Genomic DNA, 14296 nt, shown 5'->3' on the forward strand with positions numbered 1-14296 from the left:
GGTTCCAGGTGACTCAGTCTCAGGTTTTTATAATGTGTGTGTGTATCTCTAAGGTATTAATACTGAGTCACTGTTCTCACACCACGCACTCCATTAGTCATTGATGAGGACACAGAGACTTCAGTGTGGAAGGAGGAAGCATGTTCAAAAACTCACTTCTTATCTCACCCTGACACCGCTCTCTTTACTCCTTTGTTCCGTAGTCGAAGCGCAGAAACGTGGCCTCAGAAGTGAGTCTGACTTTGTGTGAATGTGTCTGTATTTGTTGGTTTTGTCAGTGTGTGTTTGCTCGTGTCGAGTGTGGGACACAAACGCTTCTCAGAACAGATGCTCTGCGCCCTTTCGCTGGGTCCGCGAGTAGTTGAACAACCTCCGAGGTGCACCAGGCGTTTTACTGTAACATTTTGTTGGGTTCGTTTCCTTTACGGGAATCTTCTGCCCCTTTGTGAAGAGAAAATATTCAGTGACTCACTTCCTGTTTGGTTTATATTTCAGGAATTCCAGCCAAGATCTTTTCACGGGCCTAATCTAGCTGTTGCATCCATCGCGTATCTATTCTTTGGACACAGAGTTGACAGCATCTGTCTTACCCTGCTTTTCTCTTCGTCTCACTACCGATTTCCTTTGTGTTCCAGTAATGGATGTCAAAATATGAACAGCCCATATCCAATTTGTCATCTTTGCCGGGTGTCTGTCTCTTTCTCTTGTCACAATTGACTTTCTATATTTTAACTCTTTTCCTATTTCAAGTTTCACAGTCTATTTTTCAGCCGAGCTATAATCGACCTCATCTTCTCTTTTCCGTCACTTCTTCTTCCCGCAGCCTCGTTGGAACGTACAGCCTGCTGACACTGAGCCATTCTGTGTCAGTTCAAAGTGTTTTTATCAATCGCCCGTCTCTGTCTCTGTAGCATTCCAGGTTCGGCGGTGTGCGCCTTTGACATGGAGCAGCTGGCTGCTGTGTTTGATGGAAGGTTTAAGGAGCAGAAATCACCAGAGTCTATTTGGACGCCTGTTCCAGATGAAGTCATCCCAAAACCAAGGTGCAGATGGCGGTAATCAATTTGTGCACCTGTGTTCGAGTTGTTATCAAAGAATGATCAGGGGAATAAAGCTGCGTTGTAAAGTTTTGTTTTGAAGTCAGAGTTGGCCGTAAGACTCTTTGGAAAAGGTGTTTTGCAGGTTGTCGTTCGTGGGTAGGGTTTCATCCCCAAAGGGCATATAGACAATGCAAAGTAACACGAGTGAATTTTACTCCTGGGTCTTTCAGTCAGGAACACTTTGGGAAAAATGGAGGATTGTTATTCCATCTGCAGCGAATTATATATATGGCAGTGTGGTTTTCTGCTGAGCTTCTTCCTCTCACACACACTGAAAGCCTATAATGGGGAGACAGCAAAAACCCCAAGCATAGACCAGAGCAGGCTTAGCATCAAAGGGGGAATAGCTGGGATTTCAATGTCTGGGTCTCAAAGTGGCTTGCAGAGAACTGGAGGCGGGAGGGGGCGGTGTAAATTGTGCAGCCTTTATAAGATTTCCCAGTTTTAATGTAGGATGTCTACTTTATACTAAAAAATGCATCGAGGAGACTATTGTTGTGATTTTGTGCTATATAAATTAAATTAAATTGAATTGAATCAACCAAACAGATGGAAGGGTCCCAGCTGAACCCTCAGCTGATGTGTCCTGTGAACTAAAGCTACGGTTGTGCTTTTTATATGATTAAATAAGTAGGAAAGACAAAAGTCTGTTGATACACACTGAAGCAGAAAAATCCCTTATCACAAGGATAAAGCTTGTTGCCCTCCAATCTACGTCTTGTGCTCGTGCATATCTGTCACTTTATTTCTACTTTATATGTCAGGTCCTTTTAACTGAATCAGATCAGTATGGTTTGAAAAAAAAAAAGGATATCTGTCTGAGTGTGAGACACTCAGACTGTTTAGACTGCTTAATTATATAATACTATCTTTGTGCTTAACATGCTTAATCTTATTTTCCCCAGACCCGGTGGTTGTGCCGTTCAAGGATCCAAGTTTAATTCCTCCAACTCCTTCCCCGATGAGATGTTAAATTTTGTGAAGACCCATCCTCTGATGGATGAAGCAGTCCCATCACTGGGACAACGACCCTGGATAGTGAGAACCATGGTCAGGTGAGACGGTCCGAGCATTACTACTATATTATTCACTCAAACTGCATGAATATCTCTTTGCAACATAATGGTGAGACATTTTATTATATCTGTCCAGTTGGAAATATGTCCATACATATAGAATATATATGGACATATTTCATTTTTCCCGTGTTCAGCTGTAACAGCTAAAACAAATTAAATCTGTCATGCTCACAATTGTTTGTTTTGTAACCAAAGTTGAAAATGAATGAAACTGGGGGTGCACATTAATTACGCTTTAACAGTTCAAGTCGCAACAGTTAATTAGAGGAGATGCGGTGTGTATGAGATCTGAAACGGCCTGTAACCCTGTATATTTACATGAACTCCTCCCTTTGCTGAACAGCAACCAACATAAGTTGGTTGTTGAAGCCTGTGGTAGCAGGCAAGCAGCTGTGGCCCATCAAGTCCCACATAAATACTGGTGCCTGCCCCCCGCCTCCCACTGTCTACCGTACGGAGTCCCACAGCCACCAGGGGATTATGGGGACCGGGTGCACGAGGAATATTAAACACCCGGCACAACATGGCTTCTATTCTCATCTACTTACTCACACACACAGAACTCTGTGTGGATCAGCAGCACTCTGCTATTGTCCTAGGACAAACCCATTTACTTGAGTAATATTATTAATGTCGGAAACGTCTGGCGTAATTAGTTTATTATGCAAATTTGATGAGCGGCTTCTTCTCTAAGGAATTCATATCATTTTCCAGTGACTCGAGTGAAAATGGCATATCACGATTTAAATTCACACCAGGCCGTATTTTACATCTAAACCAATAATTTGTAATGCACTTAAATCATAAACTCACCTCCAGAAGCTACTTTGTGGAAGTGAGTCCCAAATGAGCTGCACAGCGCCGTGGCATTAACGCAGCGCTCTGTTTCCCCTGCGGTTCAGGTACCAGCTGAATAAGATTGTGGTGGATACCGAGGCCGGGCCCTACAGAAACCGCACCGTGCTCTTCCTCGGCTCAAGCAGAGGGACCATCCTCAAGTTTCTCATCATGCCCAACCAGGACAATACCGTTACCAATAGCAACATCTTCCTGGAAGAACTGGAGGGCTTCAACCCCGATAAGTAAGCGAGTACAACAAAGCATGATCTGATTAAGAATTACATACGTGTTTTTGGATGTAGATGTGAATAATGTGTGATGGAGACTGCTGGCAGGTTTCTGTCATTAAAAATGAGCCGTTTTCACACATGAACTCGTCGGGCGTCGGAGGATTTAGGTGAGGACAACGTCTGAAGCTGTCCTTTTCCACATGGAGCACACTTCAGACATCTCCTCACTGGAAATACTCCATTTGGTTCAGGCGGCGTCTTTGCTTTTCCCACACGAGTGCAAATAAGTGCAAATAGACATCACATGGACTGCATCGGACTCTTTCATGCACTTCCACTCAGTGATGCATGGTAAAGTTCAAGGCTTCAGTGCATGTGTGAAGACAGTTGATATCGCATCCGTGCATGATGCATAGTACGTGACATGTTAATCAGGAAGCTTTAAAGTTGCTGTTTTCCTTATGTGACTACAGTGGGGCAAAAAAGTATTTAGTCAGCCACCGATTGTGCAAGTTCCCCCACCTAAAATGATGACAGAGGGCAGTAATTTGCACCAGAGGTACACTTCAACTGTGAGAGACAGAATGTGAAAAAAAAATCCATGAATCCACATGGTAGGATTTGTAAAGAATTTATTTGTAAATCAGGGTGGAAAATAAGTATTTGGTCAATAACAAAAATACAACTCAATACTTTGTAACATAACCTTTGTTGGCAATAACAGAGGTCAAACGTTTACTATAGGTCTTTACCAGGTTTGCACACACAGAAGCTGGTATTTTGGCCCATTCCTCCATGCAGATCTTCTCGAGAGCAGTGATGTTTTGGGGCTGTCGCCGAGCAACACGGACTTTCAACTCCCGCCACAGATTTTCTATGGGGTTGAGGTCTGGAGACTGGCTAGGCCACTCCAGGACTTTCAAATGCTTCTTACGGAGCCACTCCTTTGTTGCCCGGGCGGTGTGTTTTGGATCATTGTCATGTTGGAAGACCCAGCCTCGTTTCATCTTCAAAGTTCTCACTGATGGAAGGAGGTTTTGGCTCAAAATCTCACGATACATGGCCCCATTCATTCTGTCCTTAACACGGATCAGTCGTCCTGTCCCCTTGGCAGAAAAACAGCCCCATAGCATGATGTTTCCACCCCCATGCTTCACAGTAGGTATGGTGTTCTTGGGATGCAACTCAGTATTCTTCTTCCTCCAAACACGACGAGTTGAGTTTATACCAAAAAGTTCTACTTTGGTTTCATCTGACCACATGACATTCTCCCAATCCTCTGCTGTATCATCCATGTGCTCTCTGGCAAACTTCAGACGGGCCTGGACATGCACTGGCTTCAGCAGCGGAACACGTCTGGCACTGCGGGATTTGATTCCCTGCCGTTGTAGTGTGTTACTGATGGTGACCTTTGTTACTTTGGTCCCAGCTCTCTGCAGGTCATTCACCAGGTCCCCCCGTGTGGTTCTGGGATCTTTGCTCACCGTTCTCATGATCATTTTGACCCCACGGGATGAGATCTTGCGTGGAGCCCCAGATCGAGGGAGATTATCAGTGGTCTTGTATGTCTTCCATTTTCTGATGATTGCTCCCACAGTTGATTTTTTCACACCAAGCTGCTTGCCTATTGTAGATTCACTCTTCCCAGTCTGGTGCAGGTCTACAATACTTTTCCTGGTGTCCTTCGAAAGCTCTTTGGTCTTGGCCATGGCGGAGTTTGGAGTCTGACTGTTTGAGGCTGTGGACAGGTGTCTTTTATACAGATGATGAGTTCAAACAGGTGCCATTCATACAGGTAACGAGTGGGGGACAGAAAAGCTTCTTACAGAAGACGTTACAGGTCTGTGAGAGCCAGAGATTTTCCTTGTTTGAGGTGACCAAATACTTATTTTCCACCCTAATTTACGAATAAATTCTTTACAAATCCTACCATGTGGATTCATGGATTTTTTTTTCACATTCTGTCTCTCACAGTTGAAGTGTACCTCTGGTGCAAATTACTGACCTCTGTCATCATTTTAAGTGGGGGAACTTGCACAATCGGTGGCTGACTAAATACTTTTTTGCCCCACTGTAACTACCCGCAGGCAGGCTTGGTATTTGTTATATAGACACGAAAGTGAAGAAATTCTTTATTATTCCTTTAAGGCACAAACCTGGGTAGTGAGAGAGCTTGGCGTGGAACAGCTCGCAAATAGATGACGCAGGTCGAGGGAAGGAAGGGGTTAAGTGACATCTAGCTTTGATGTATACGCAGCGCGGGGAGCCGGGGAGGTGATGTGGCTCTTACTAAAAGAGGCGCTGCAAGGGGAGACAAAAGCACTTGTCTCGGAAACACGTCGAATCATACAGAAAAGCTCACCTACTCGTTGTGCGATGTACGTAATTGTGGCAGATGTGAGGAGATGAAACGGCCTGCAAAGAATAGGAATTATGCAAACAGAAAAGAAAAGCGGTTAATGTTCATTATCGAGAAATCTCAACATGTTCTAACGAGCCTGAGAAGAGCAGCATTAGTGAGAAAACATGAGTAATGAAACGATGATAAAATCACACTATCTTTAATCTTGACCAAAGTTCCAGATTGTCAGGAAAATTGACCCCTTATCTTCAGACTGCAGCTGAATCACGTTTAATATCTGGATCTTGGCAGAAGATCGGAGTAGATTGGGCTTCTTGATCCGTTCTAATTAGCATTTTGCACGAGGCGCGCAGCTTTGAGGCTCCTCTGAATGCCCATCATTACGTAATGAACACAGGGTACAATAGCCTTTCAGTCTTCTTTTTGTTCTTTGTTGAGATGGTGGATGACTCCGGGCTGGAAGGGGGGGTTGCCTCACAGATGCACGCAGCTTTGGCTGGTGATTATCTTTTACCGAGGCTAATTAGAGTCATTAAAAAAACAAAGTACATGTTTCTAAACACGAGCTTTCTGTTTTAGCTAATTGTGCTCACTGATATATGCCATTTTTTTCCCCTGTGGAAACAAAGTATTATTCCTTCAACCAACAGACTGGCAACACAATCCCATCTCCTCACACGGTTTCACTTGTTATTCATGTATCTACCACTCTCTTTTCTTTTTCCATCTGCCCCCAAACACCAATTTCTGTCAGATGTGACAAAGTGGGGGACAGAGATGATGGCAAGTGAAATGAGAGGGTCCTGTGAATAAGCTTATGTGGACTGGAGTAATTTGGTCCGCGCGGTGAGGTGAGCTTTCCGGGCTTTCACAGCAGGGATCCAGCTAATCAGGAGATGGAGCACTATCACATCATTTTTTTCTGCAGACCGCAGACTCACCTTATATCCACAGACAAAACAGGTCACACAGAAACAGGGCAGCTAACATAGTTCTCACTTAAGAAGTCATCACAGAAAAAAAACACTGACCTGTGATAGGTCGGCTTCCACAGTGAACCAAGCAATCACCTAAAATCACCGAATGTCTTTCATTTTCTCTTTACCAGACTCTTTTTTTTTTTTTGCCTTATTCCTACATTTGTTAGCTACGTGATCTTTTCTTCACCTTCACTGCCCCCCCCTCCCCGCCTTTTGTGATATTGGCTGTGAAGAATTGACTCACAGCTTGGCCTTAGCAGAATGATAGATTCTTCTTAATGACTGTGGGCCCGCTGCAATGCTATTACCATAAACCATCCAGATACAACTCATGCATGAGTGCACATGTGCATAAAAAGGTATAAATCAGCTGCGTGAAGGCAGGTCGGTGCCAGCTATCGCAGCTCTAAGTGCCAATTAGATGAGATTCAGCTCCTGGTGCTGGATTTGATGGCCAGCCGACCCCTCGAACTTCTATAATCAGCGCCGTGGATTTTTGGGTTGATACTGTAACATCTACACGCATGGTCTCTCTAATCAATTACTTTTTTATTATGGCTTTTATTTATAAAGCTGTTTATGTTTGGCTGTGTTTCATATTTGGTCATTAGGGAGTTTTTTTTCCAGCTGTAAAGCTAAGAGTGGGGTCATAGGTTTAATGTGCTGCCTCAGTCTGGTAATTGAAATTGTGTAATTCTAAAAAATATTTTTTTTATGTGTATTTGCATCTGTGTGTGTGCTCGTTGCAGGTGTGCTGAGGACTCTCTGCAGGCCAGGCAGCTGTTGTCCCTGACTCTAGACCGGATGAGCCACACTCTGCTCCTCGCCTTCCCGTCCTGTGTGGTCAGAGTACCAGTGGCACGATGCCAGCTTTATTCCCGATGCATGAAGTAAGCCTCCGACAAAAAAACGTTCACACAATAGCAAAGAAGGGCAGCGGGGCAAAGATGAGATGTTAGGTGACCCTCGAGGAACCATCTGGCCTTCACAAGTGTCCTTCTTCCAGCTGCAGCTGTAGCAGACCCGTCTTTGCTGCAATAATAACACAATATTACAACTTATAACATCTGCCGCTTTGCTCTTGAGCGAGATGGCAATCTGTTAAATGCAGCACAGTAAAAACAAGTCAAACTTTAATAAAATAGGTGAATAAGTTGGCATAAAATCAAGTGGAAGCTTTTAATGTAATAAATTCAATTAAAATAGCGGTGTATTATTTTTGTTTTACTCTGTCGTGTGCAGCATAATTTTACTTTCCAGTAATAATAATTGCTGATAATGCAATACATGATATTTTAACTTGATAGCAGAGTAGTAATGATGTGAACGAGTCCTGCAGTTGAGCAGAAACGGAGCAGAAAAGCGAACCTTACGCGGCAAACACTTCCGAAACCCAACGACCAAATACTTCCACAAATCCCAAAAGGCCAGCTCCAAAAAGTCCAGATCGAAATGTCCTTGCAGTGACCAACTTGAGTGAGCAACACCCTCAACCTCTTGGCAACCAACCGAGATCACAAGGTGATGGGAGGCAAAAGTGCAGATCAAAAGTGTGTGTCTTCGCAGTAAGGAACTCGACTCAGCTCTCAGCAAACTGCTTGTATTCTGGTTTTATTAAAGCAAAGTCGCCCGTGTCATATATCAGCATCCTGCAGCAACTACCTTTGTGAATTTCCTCAACATCTGTGAGGTTTTGGGTCGACTCTGAATGTTAGTTAATGCAAAGTTCTGTGTTTGCAGACATCAACAGATTTGAGATTTGCACTGATTTATCGCAGTTGATTGCGATGCATGTAATTGCCAACTTGACTCCACTGTATTGCAAACTGATAGCAGACTGAGTTAGCGTCTTATAGCCACACAAATGCGCTTTGAACACAAAAACTCACTGCGAGCGGTTGCAGACCTGGTCCCCATCTTTGAAGCAAAGAGGAAAAAGGAAAAGAGAAGTGCCAGATACGGTAGCTGCAGTCATCACCTCAGCTAATGTGAGTTAGCGACTGCTCTTGGTGCTGTTTGGAGCATTTTAAATGCTTGCTTTGCTGTTAATTGTGCTCACAGATCATCTAAAAAAAATCTGTGCTCAGTCTGGCTTTCAATGAGTAAAATTAAAGCTTAATTTTTGTTCTGTTTCAGCAGTATTTAGTAGTTGTGAATCCATACAGTGTACAGATGATCCTTGTAAAGCAAGCTCGTTATTCTTTAGCTAGTAACTTAGCACCCAACCCTCCTGATCACTCTGTTCATCACTACATTTTAGATTATGGGAAAGAACAGTGAAGAAGCTGGATTTCTGGAAGCCTGGCTGTGCTGCAATTAAACATAAAGATTTATTCAAAGCAAGGCTGTTTCACCTGCACACACCCACACAGTCTGCACACTGGAGAGAATCACACTTCAGTCTAGTTGCCCGTGGCTGTGGCCCTTCAGAGTCCACTGACACAGTAACACAGACTGGTACACACTCTGGTACATGAGGCGTGCAGTTGTGTTCACTGAACCAGGTGAGTCGTACAAGCGTGTAATGCACATTAAGAAAGCACTCGCATGCTTTCTGAGGTGTGTATGGCGTGTGCACTTTTATTTTCGATGTGTGTATGAGAGTTAATTTTCTGTGTGCAAATAGGTTAAATATTTCTTAGTCATGCTTCGCTGGCTTCAAGTCTATTTTTTTTAACCTTTGAAGAATATTTTTGAGCACTTTGAATTTGGATCAGTGCGATGACAGTTGATGTGCAGATTCCTTTCCACCTGACTTTAATCCTGTTTGATATGCTTGCATTTTTAAATAAAATCTTCAGTATTTCATAGTAACAGCTCGGCTTTATGCTGTGTGCCGAGCGTACAGCTGGATCTTTTGATGTCGTTTAACTCTGGCTCATTAAGCTCTGGTGCAGAATATCATTAAAGGTGCATGCAGAGTCTTCCCCTGCTGGTCATTAGAAAGAAGACAGTCTTAAGGTTTAAAAGACATTTTATGCTTGCTTCATTTTGCAGACTCTAAACCTACGCCCATCTTTTACACCATCTGTCCTTAACTTTTGCACCTTTGCTGTTAATGTGCCGGTAGTTTGGTAAAAAGAAAGACTGCCAGCTGGTTTGGTGCAGCAGATATAGCTGTACCTATAATATTTGTCTAAATACACCTTAGTAAGTTTCCCCTTGAAGACGCCTTTAGTCGCCGTCAGCTTCTGCCATGATTCTGGCTGATATTTGACGATTTTTCTTGGCAGAATTGGTAAAGTTCTCTAAATCAGATGGTTTCCTGGCACAGACCCGGCTTCTAAGAGCCGTCCTCTAATTTCATTAGCTTTGGGAAAGGCCATTCCAGAAGCTTAATGTTAGCCTGCTTTATCCACTCCCCAACCAGCTCTGATGTGTTTTTGGGATCAATGTCCAGTTGGAACACCTGACTGTGTTTCAGTCATCTAGCTGCTGATAGGAGGTAGTCCAATCCTCCCTCTGAGATCTTCACTAAATTCTTTGGACTTTCCCATGGTTCTGAGTTTTGGTCAGTCCAATGAGTGCTGTCAAACAAATTCTCTTAATAACGCTGCAAAGAGAAACTATCACCTCTAGTCAAAAACGTAATTGGCCTAGGCCTTGTCAAGTTAAAAGATAATGTTGAGCCATTGGCCATAACGTTGAGCTTGTGTGAATTAGAGACATCTGAAAGCAATTCAGACTTTTTTTAAAATAAAAAAGCCATTAAAGATATATGCTGTGCAATCATTCCACCAAAAAAGCAAAAAATTACCAGACATATATATATTTAGATATCTCTAAATATGTGGTTTAGATGAATACTCTTATGTTTAGTGCTATTGACACCAGTTTTGTTTAAAACTTGCAGTCTTTGGGACACTTTTTTGGCAGTCTGTGGCGTTTGTGGTTTTGTCAGCATTACATTATCAGTGGAGCTGTGAACAGGGGAGATTTGTTGCTGCACTCAAGGACATGCCATTTTATTCTTAGAGATGGAGTAAGCAATTTTTCAGAAAGTTTGACATTTGAACTTAACAGCCAAATAAACACACTCCTCCCTTCACTGCTCCAAATTCATGGGTGTGCATTGCTAGGACAACGACATTTAGCAACTGAGTTAGCTGACCCAAGGAGAAATGTTCCAGACTTTGAATGTTGACTTCTTTTTGTCATAGCTAAAACACACAAACACGCCGTTCAAAGTGCAAGAGAGGAAAAAGCACCAAGTTAGTTGTTTAGATTTTTAGAAGGTTTTCACAGGGGAACCATTAAAGGTGCCTCTTGTTCCCCACCGTAACCAAAGCCAGCAACTAATGTGACCTCCTGCCAACCACTGCAAAACGTCCCGGTGAGCTGGAGCTGGTCAGCAGCTTTATAGAGAAAAAATATTTGAAAGTCACATTTTTACTACATATGCTTTGTAAACAGTTCCTGCAAGCTTGCCTCACATCTGGCTCTTGTGCTGGCTTTCTCTACGTTCGCCTAATTACGGACAAGACCGAAAACATGCCCACAAATGAACCAAAGCATGTGCACAAACACTTTTTCCTCTCTGTGGTTATTCATCGGCTGTTTTCTTGTCTGGAAATGTGCAGGGATTCACAGTGATGTCCTGCACATGCAGTCTGTGCACATGGAATAACTTCCCCTGCGGCTGGTTGGCTGGAGTAGTAACATGTGGGCCGGTCCAAGCCACTTTGTTTTGTTCCCATTGAGAGAGCCAGGACTTTTTTTCTGTGAACACACAGAATGAATTTGAAGTGTACCGGAATATTTTGGCTGACTTTACCTTGAAGAGAATTAGTAAAAATATGAAGTGAGTGATAGTGTTAACATATCTAATTTATGACTCATGTTTTCGAAAGTCAAATTTAGATGAAAAACCTCAGGCAGTGCTGATGCTGAGAATCCGTTTTGGTGAAGGTTGCTGTTGAAAAGCTCAGATCTCTGCTGAGACTCCCACAGTCTCCTAAGAAGTCTTAAATTAAGGTCCCTTTGCACAGCATTCAGCTCCATGATCAGAACCTTTACGAAAGACTTATTTTGACCGTTTATCAAACTGTCACCAAGTTAAACATCAAGAATTCAGTTTCAGTCTTTCAGGAAGTGTTTTTTAAGTGCCCGCCCCTCCTCGCAGCTCTGTTATTAGCTTGCCCTCTATTGATTTTTCTCAAAAATGACAAAATATTCACTGCACTGAACAGCATCAAACATGTTTTGCAGGCTGTAAAAGTTGAAGGTCAGTGACTTTCAAGGAGATGGAAATCCATCTAAAAAATTCACACCATCACTCCTAATTATCAGTATTTGCTTTATAGTGGATTCAGTTAAGGAAAAAGTAATCAGGAGATATTTTATGACAAGGAGTTTTTAGTTGGTCTAGTATGGTCTAATCCAGCGGTCCCCAATCCCCGGGCCTCGGACCGGTACCGGTCCGTGAGTCGTTTGGTACCGGGTTATCGTTTTGATCGTTAACTCTGTGTTCCTGGGTCTTTTCACGTGTGTTATGAATAAATCTTCCTTTTTTCGGTACCAGTACTAGTTTTATTTTGTTGTATTTATCCACGACACCTTAAAGGCCGGTCTGTGAAAATATTGTCGGGCATAAACCGGTCCGTGGCGCAAAAAAGGTTGGGGACCGCTGGTCTAATCCATGAGCACACCACCAGAAAGATAAGCAGGGTGATGGCTAATGAAAGTCAGTTAACTGCAGCTATAGTCACAATCTGCAAATCTAGCAGCCAAGCTTCCTTAACGCTTCCCCCAAATAGACAGCGTTTGATGACCTCCCCTGTACCCTTTTCCAAAGGTAGCTGCATACTCAGAGACCAACATCACTAACTTGCGATGCACACCCAGTTATTTTGTTTAATGACAGACCTGAAATATGACAGAAACTACTTGGATCAGAAGAGAGAAACATGGGTTACTCTGAGTAAGAGTTAAATTTGTAACATCAATGAAATATCCAAACGCACAGATTTCTTTTTATTGAATGTATTCCTTCTAACAGCGTGCTGTATTACAGACTCCTCTTTGCTCCCCTCTAGTTTCTCTGACAGTGGACTGTTAGCTACGTTACCTGTGCAGGTGTTTCAGTTTGCATCATTGTTAAAATCATGTCATCTGTGGCTGTTTTTCTGAGCTAACATAAACATTCACAGCTAATATGAATAAAACTGTAACGCATTACCTCACCAGTGTGATTTCCCGGGAGCCACATTGAATAGATTGTTATCAGCTGCTTCATGACATCATCAGTCTCTGTGTTTAGTTGCTGTTTTGACCCAGAGACCGATTTAAGGCGGCAGCTGCACACTGTGCACTTACGGGCACCAAAGTAGAACTGGGAACCTTTTCAGGGTCCAGGCAGTCAAATAATTTGTTTCCTCTCCTCTGCAGGAACTGCATCGCCTCCAGGGACCCTTACTGTGGCTGGACCAGAGGAAGCACCTGCTCTTTCCTCAGACCTGGAACCAGGTACGGCATCCTTCTTTCGTTTTTTCGTGTATTTACAACACCACATCATACACTGCTCACTCTTATATTTAAAACAAATTCTTTGACACACTGTTTCAAAAATTCTTTCTTTATGTCGCTCTGAAGCTCTGTGTGTGCTTTTCCTGCAGTTTTTCTCTGATCTGCTGCTTTGATCCAACTTGTTTTCCTTTGAATTTCTTTGAACTTTTAGCACTTCTCAAGGTTACTTTTCTGACAGCAGACCACCCATGGAGACCATGCGTTTTTTTCTTAAGTGTGGAAGTGGCTGGGTTTTATTTGCAATGATTTATATTTATAAGTGACATCTGTGCCCTCGGAGTAACCTCTCCACGTACGTGACAGCGTCACATTTATTGCGGCGCTCGTAAAACGTGTACGTGTTTAGCTGGATTCGATGTTTTTGCATGTTTCTCTGTTTTCTGCGTAACACACGCACACAGAGCATTGTCTACATGAATGTGTGTGTGTGTGAAGTGCAGCAGCCTCTCTTGACAGCTCACCTCCAGTTGTGGCTGTTTCCTTCCAGAGAAATCAGATTTCTCTTTAGTCAAGCTGCTTATTGAATTAGGCTTTCAAACACAGGTGTAGTGCCAGCCGAACAGGCAACACAGGCCTTAAAGACCACCCCGGGCTGCCTGCTTATACTGTTATAGGCCTCTATGTTGGTCTTGATTTGATTTAACAAGGGCGGTCGACTCGGCAATCGATTCTGCATTGAGTTACCGTGGATTTCCTCTTTGTGGAATAATGCAACCTCTCTTTCCAAACCGGTGCGAGAGGAGAGCTCAGCAGCTTGTGTTGTTAGATGCAGTTTCTGCGGGAGAGCGGTTTTGTAGTTTAAATAAAGGTAGAGCCATCAGGATTTGCTTCTGCCAACAAGAATTTTGTGACACTTCAATATTTTGTTTTCCCGTAAGCCACCAATTTAGTCTTTTGTCAGTTGTACCGACCAACATTTTCAAAATACATCAAGTGTCCACTCGTGATTACCACCGACCAGTTTTTATACGTCTGTCTTAATTATTTGCACAATGAAGCATCAATAAAAGCAAAGCAGCGTAATAACAACAAAATGAAAAGCGGATAGTGCAGGTGAAATTAAAAAAGCCCATAGGAGGTTAGAAAAGAAATCACGTTCAAAATTAATTAATCGACATTGTTTCTAAAAAAAAAAAAAAAGGAAAATATTTGGTAACAAAACACTTACAGAAACAGTGTG

The 14296-nt window shown here is 42.8% G+C and overlaps 1 protein-coding gene across 5 annotated transcripts in view; it reads left to right on the forward strand.

Annotated features, from left to right (window-relative positions):
• The window catches only part of sema6bb (sema domain, transmembrane domain (TM), and cytoplasmic domain, (semaphorin) 6Bb), a 147533-nt gene that overhangs the window by 94980 nt on the left and 38257 nt on the right, over positions 1–14296 (forward strand). For all 5 annotated transcript variants that reach the window (XM_080877284.1, XM_080877287.1, XM_080877283.1 and 2 more), the window contains exons 11-15: positions 912–1043; positions 2006–2155; positions 3082–3261; positions 7341–7481; positions 12979–13056. In XM_080877284.1, the coding sequence (XP_080733410.1) occupies positions 912–1043; positions 2006–2155; positions 3082–3261; positions 7341–7481; positions 12979–13056 (681 nt within the window). The remainder of the gene's footprint in view (positions 1–911; positions 1044–2005; positions 2156–3081; positions 3262–7340; positions 7482–12978; positions 13057–14296) is intronic.

The sequence above is a fragment of the Rhamphochromis sp. 'chilingali' genome, assembly GCF_963969265.1.
Source record: "Rhamphochromis sp. 'chilingali' genome assembly, chromosome: 3".
Taxonomy (NCBI): domain Eukaryota; kingdom Metazoa; phylum Chordata; class Actinopteri; order Cichliformes; family Cichlidae; genus Rhamphochromis; species Rhamphochromis sp. 'chilingali'.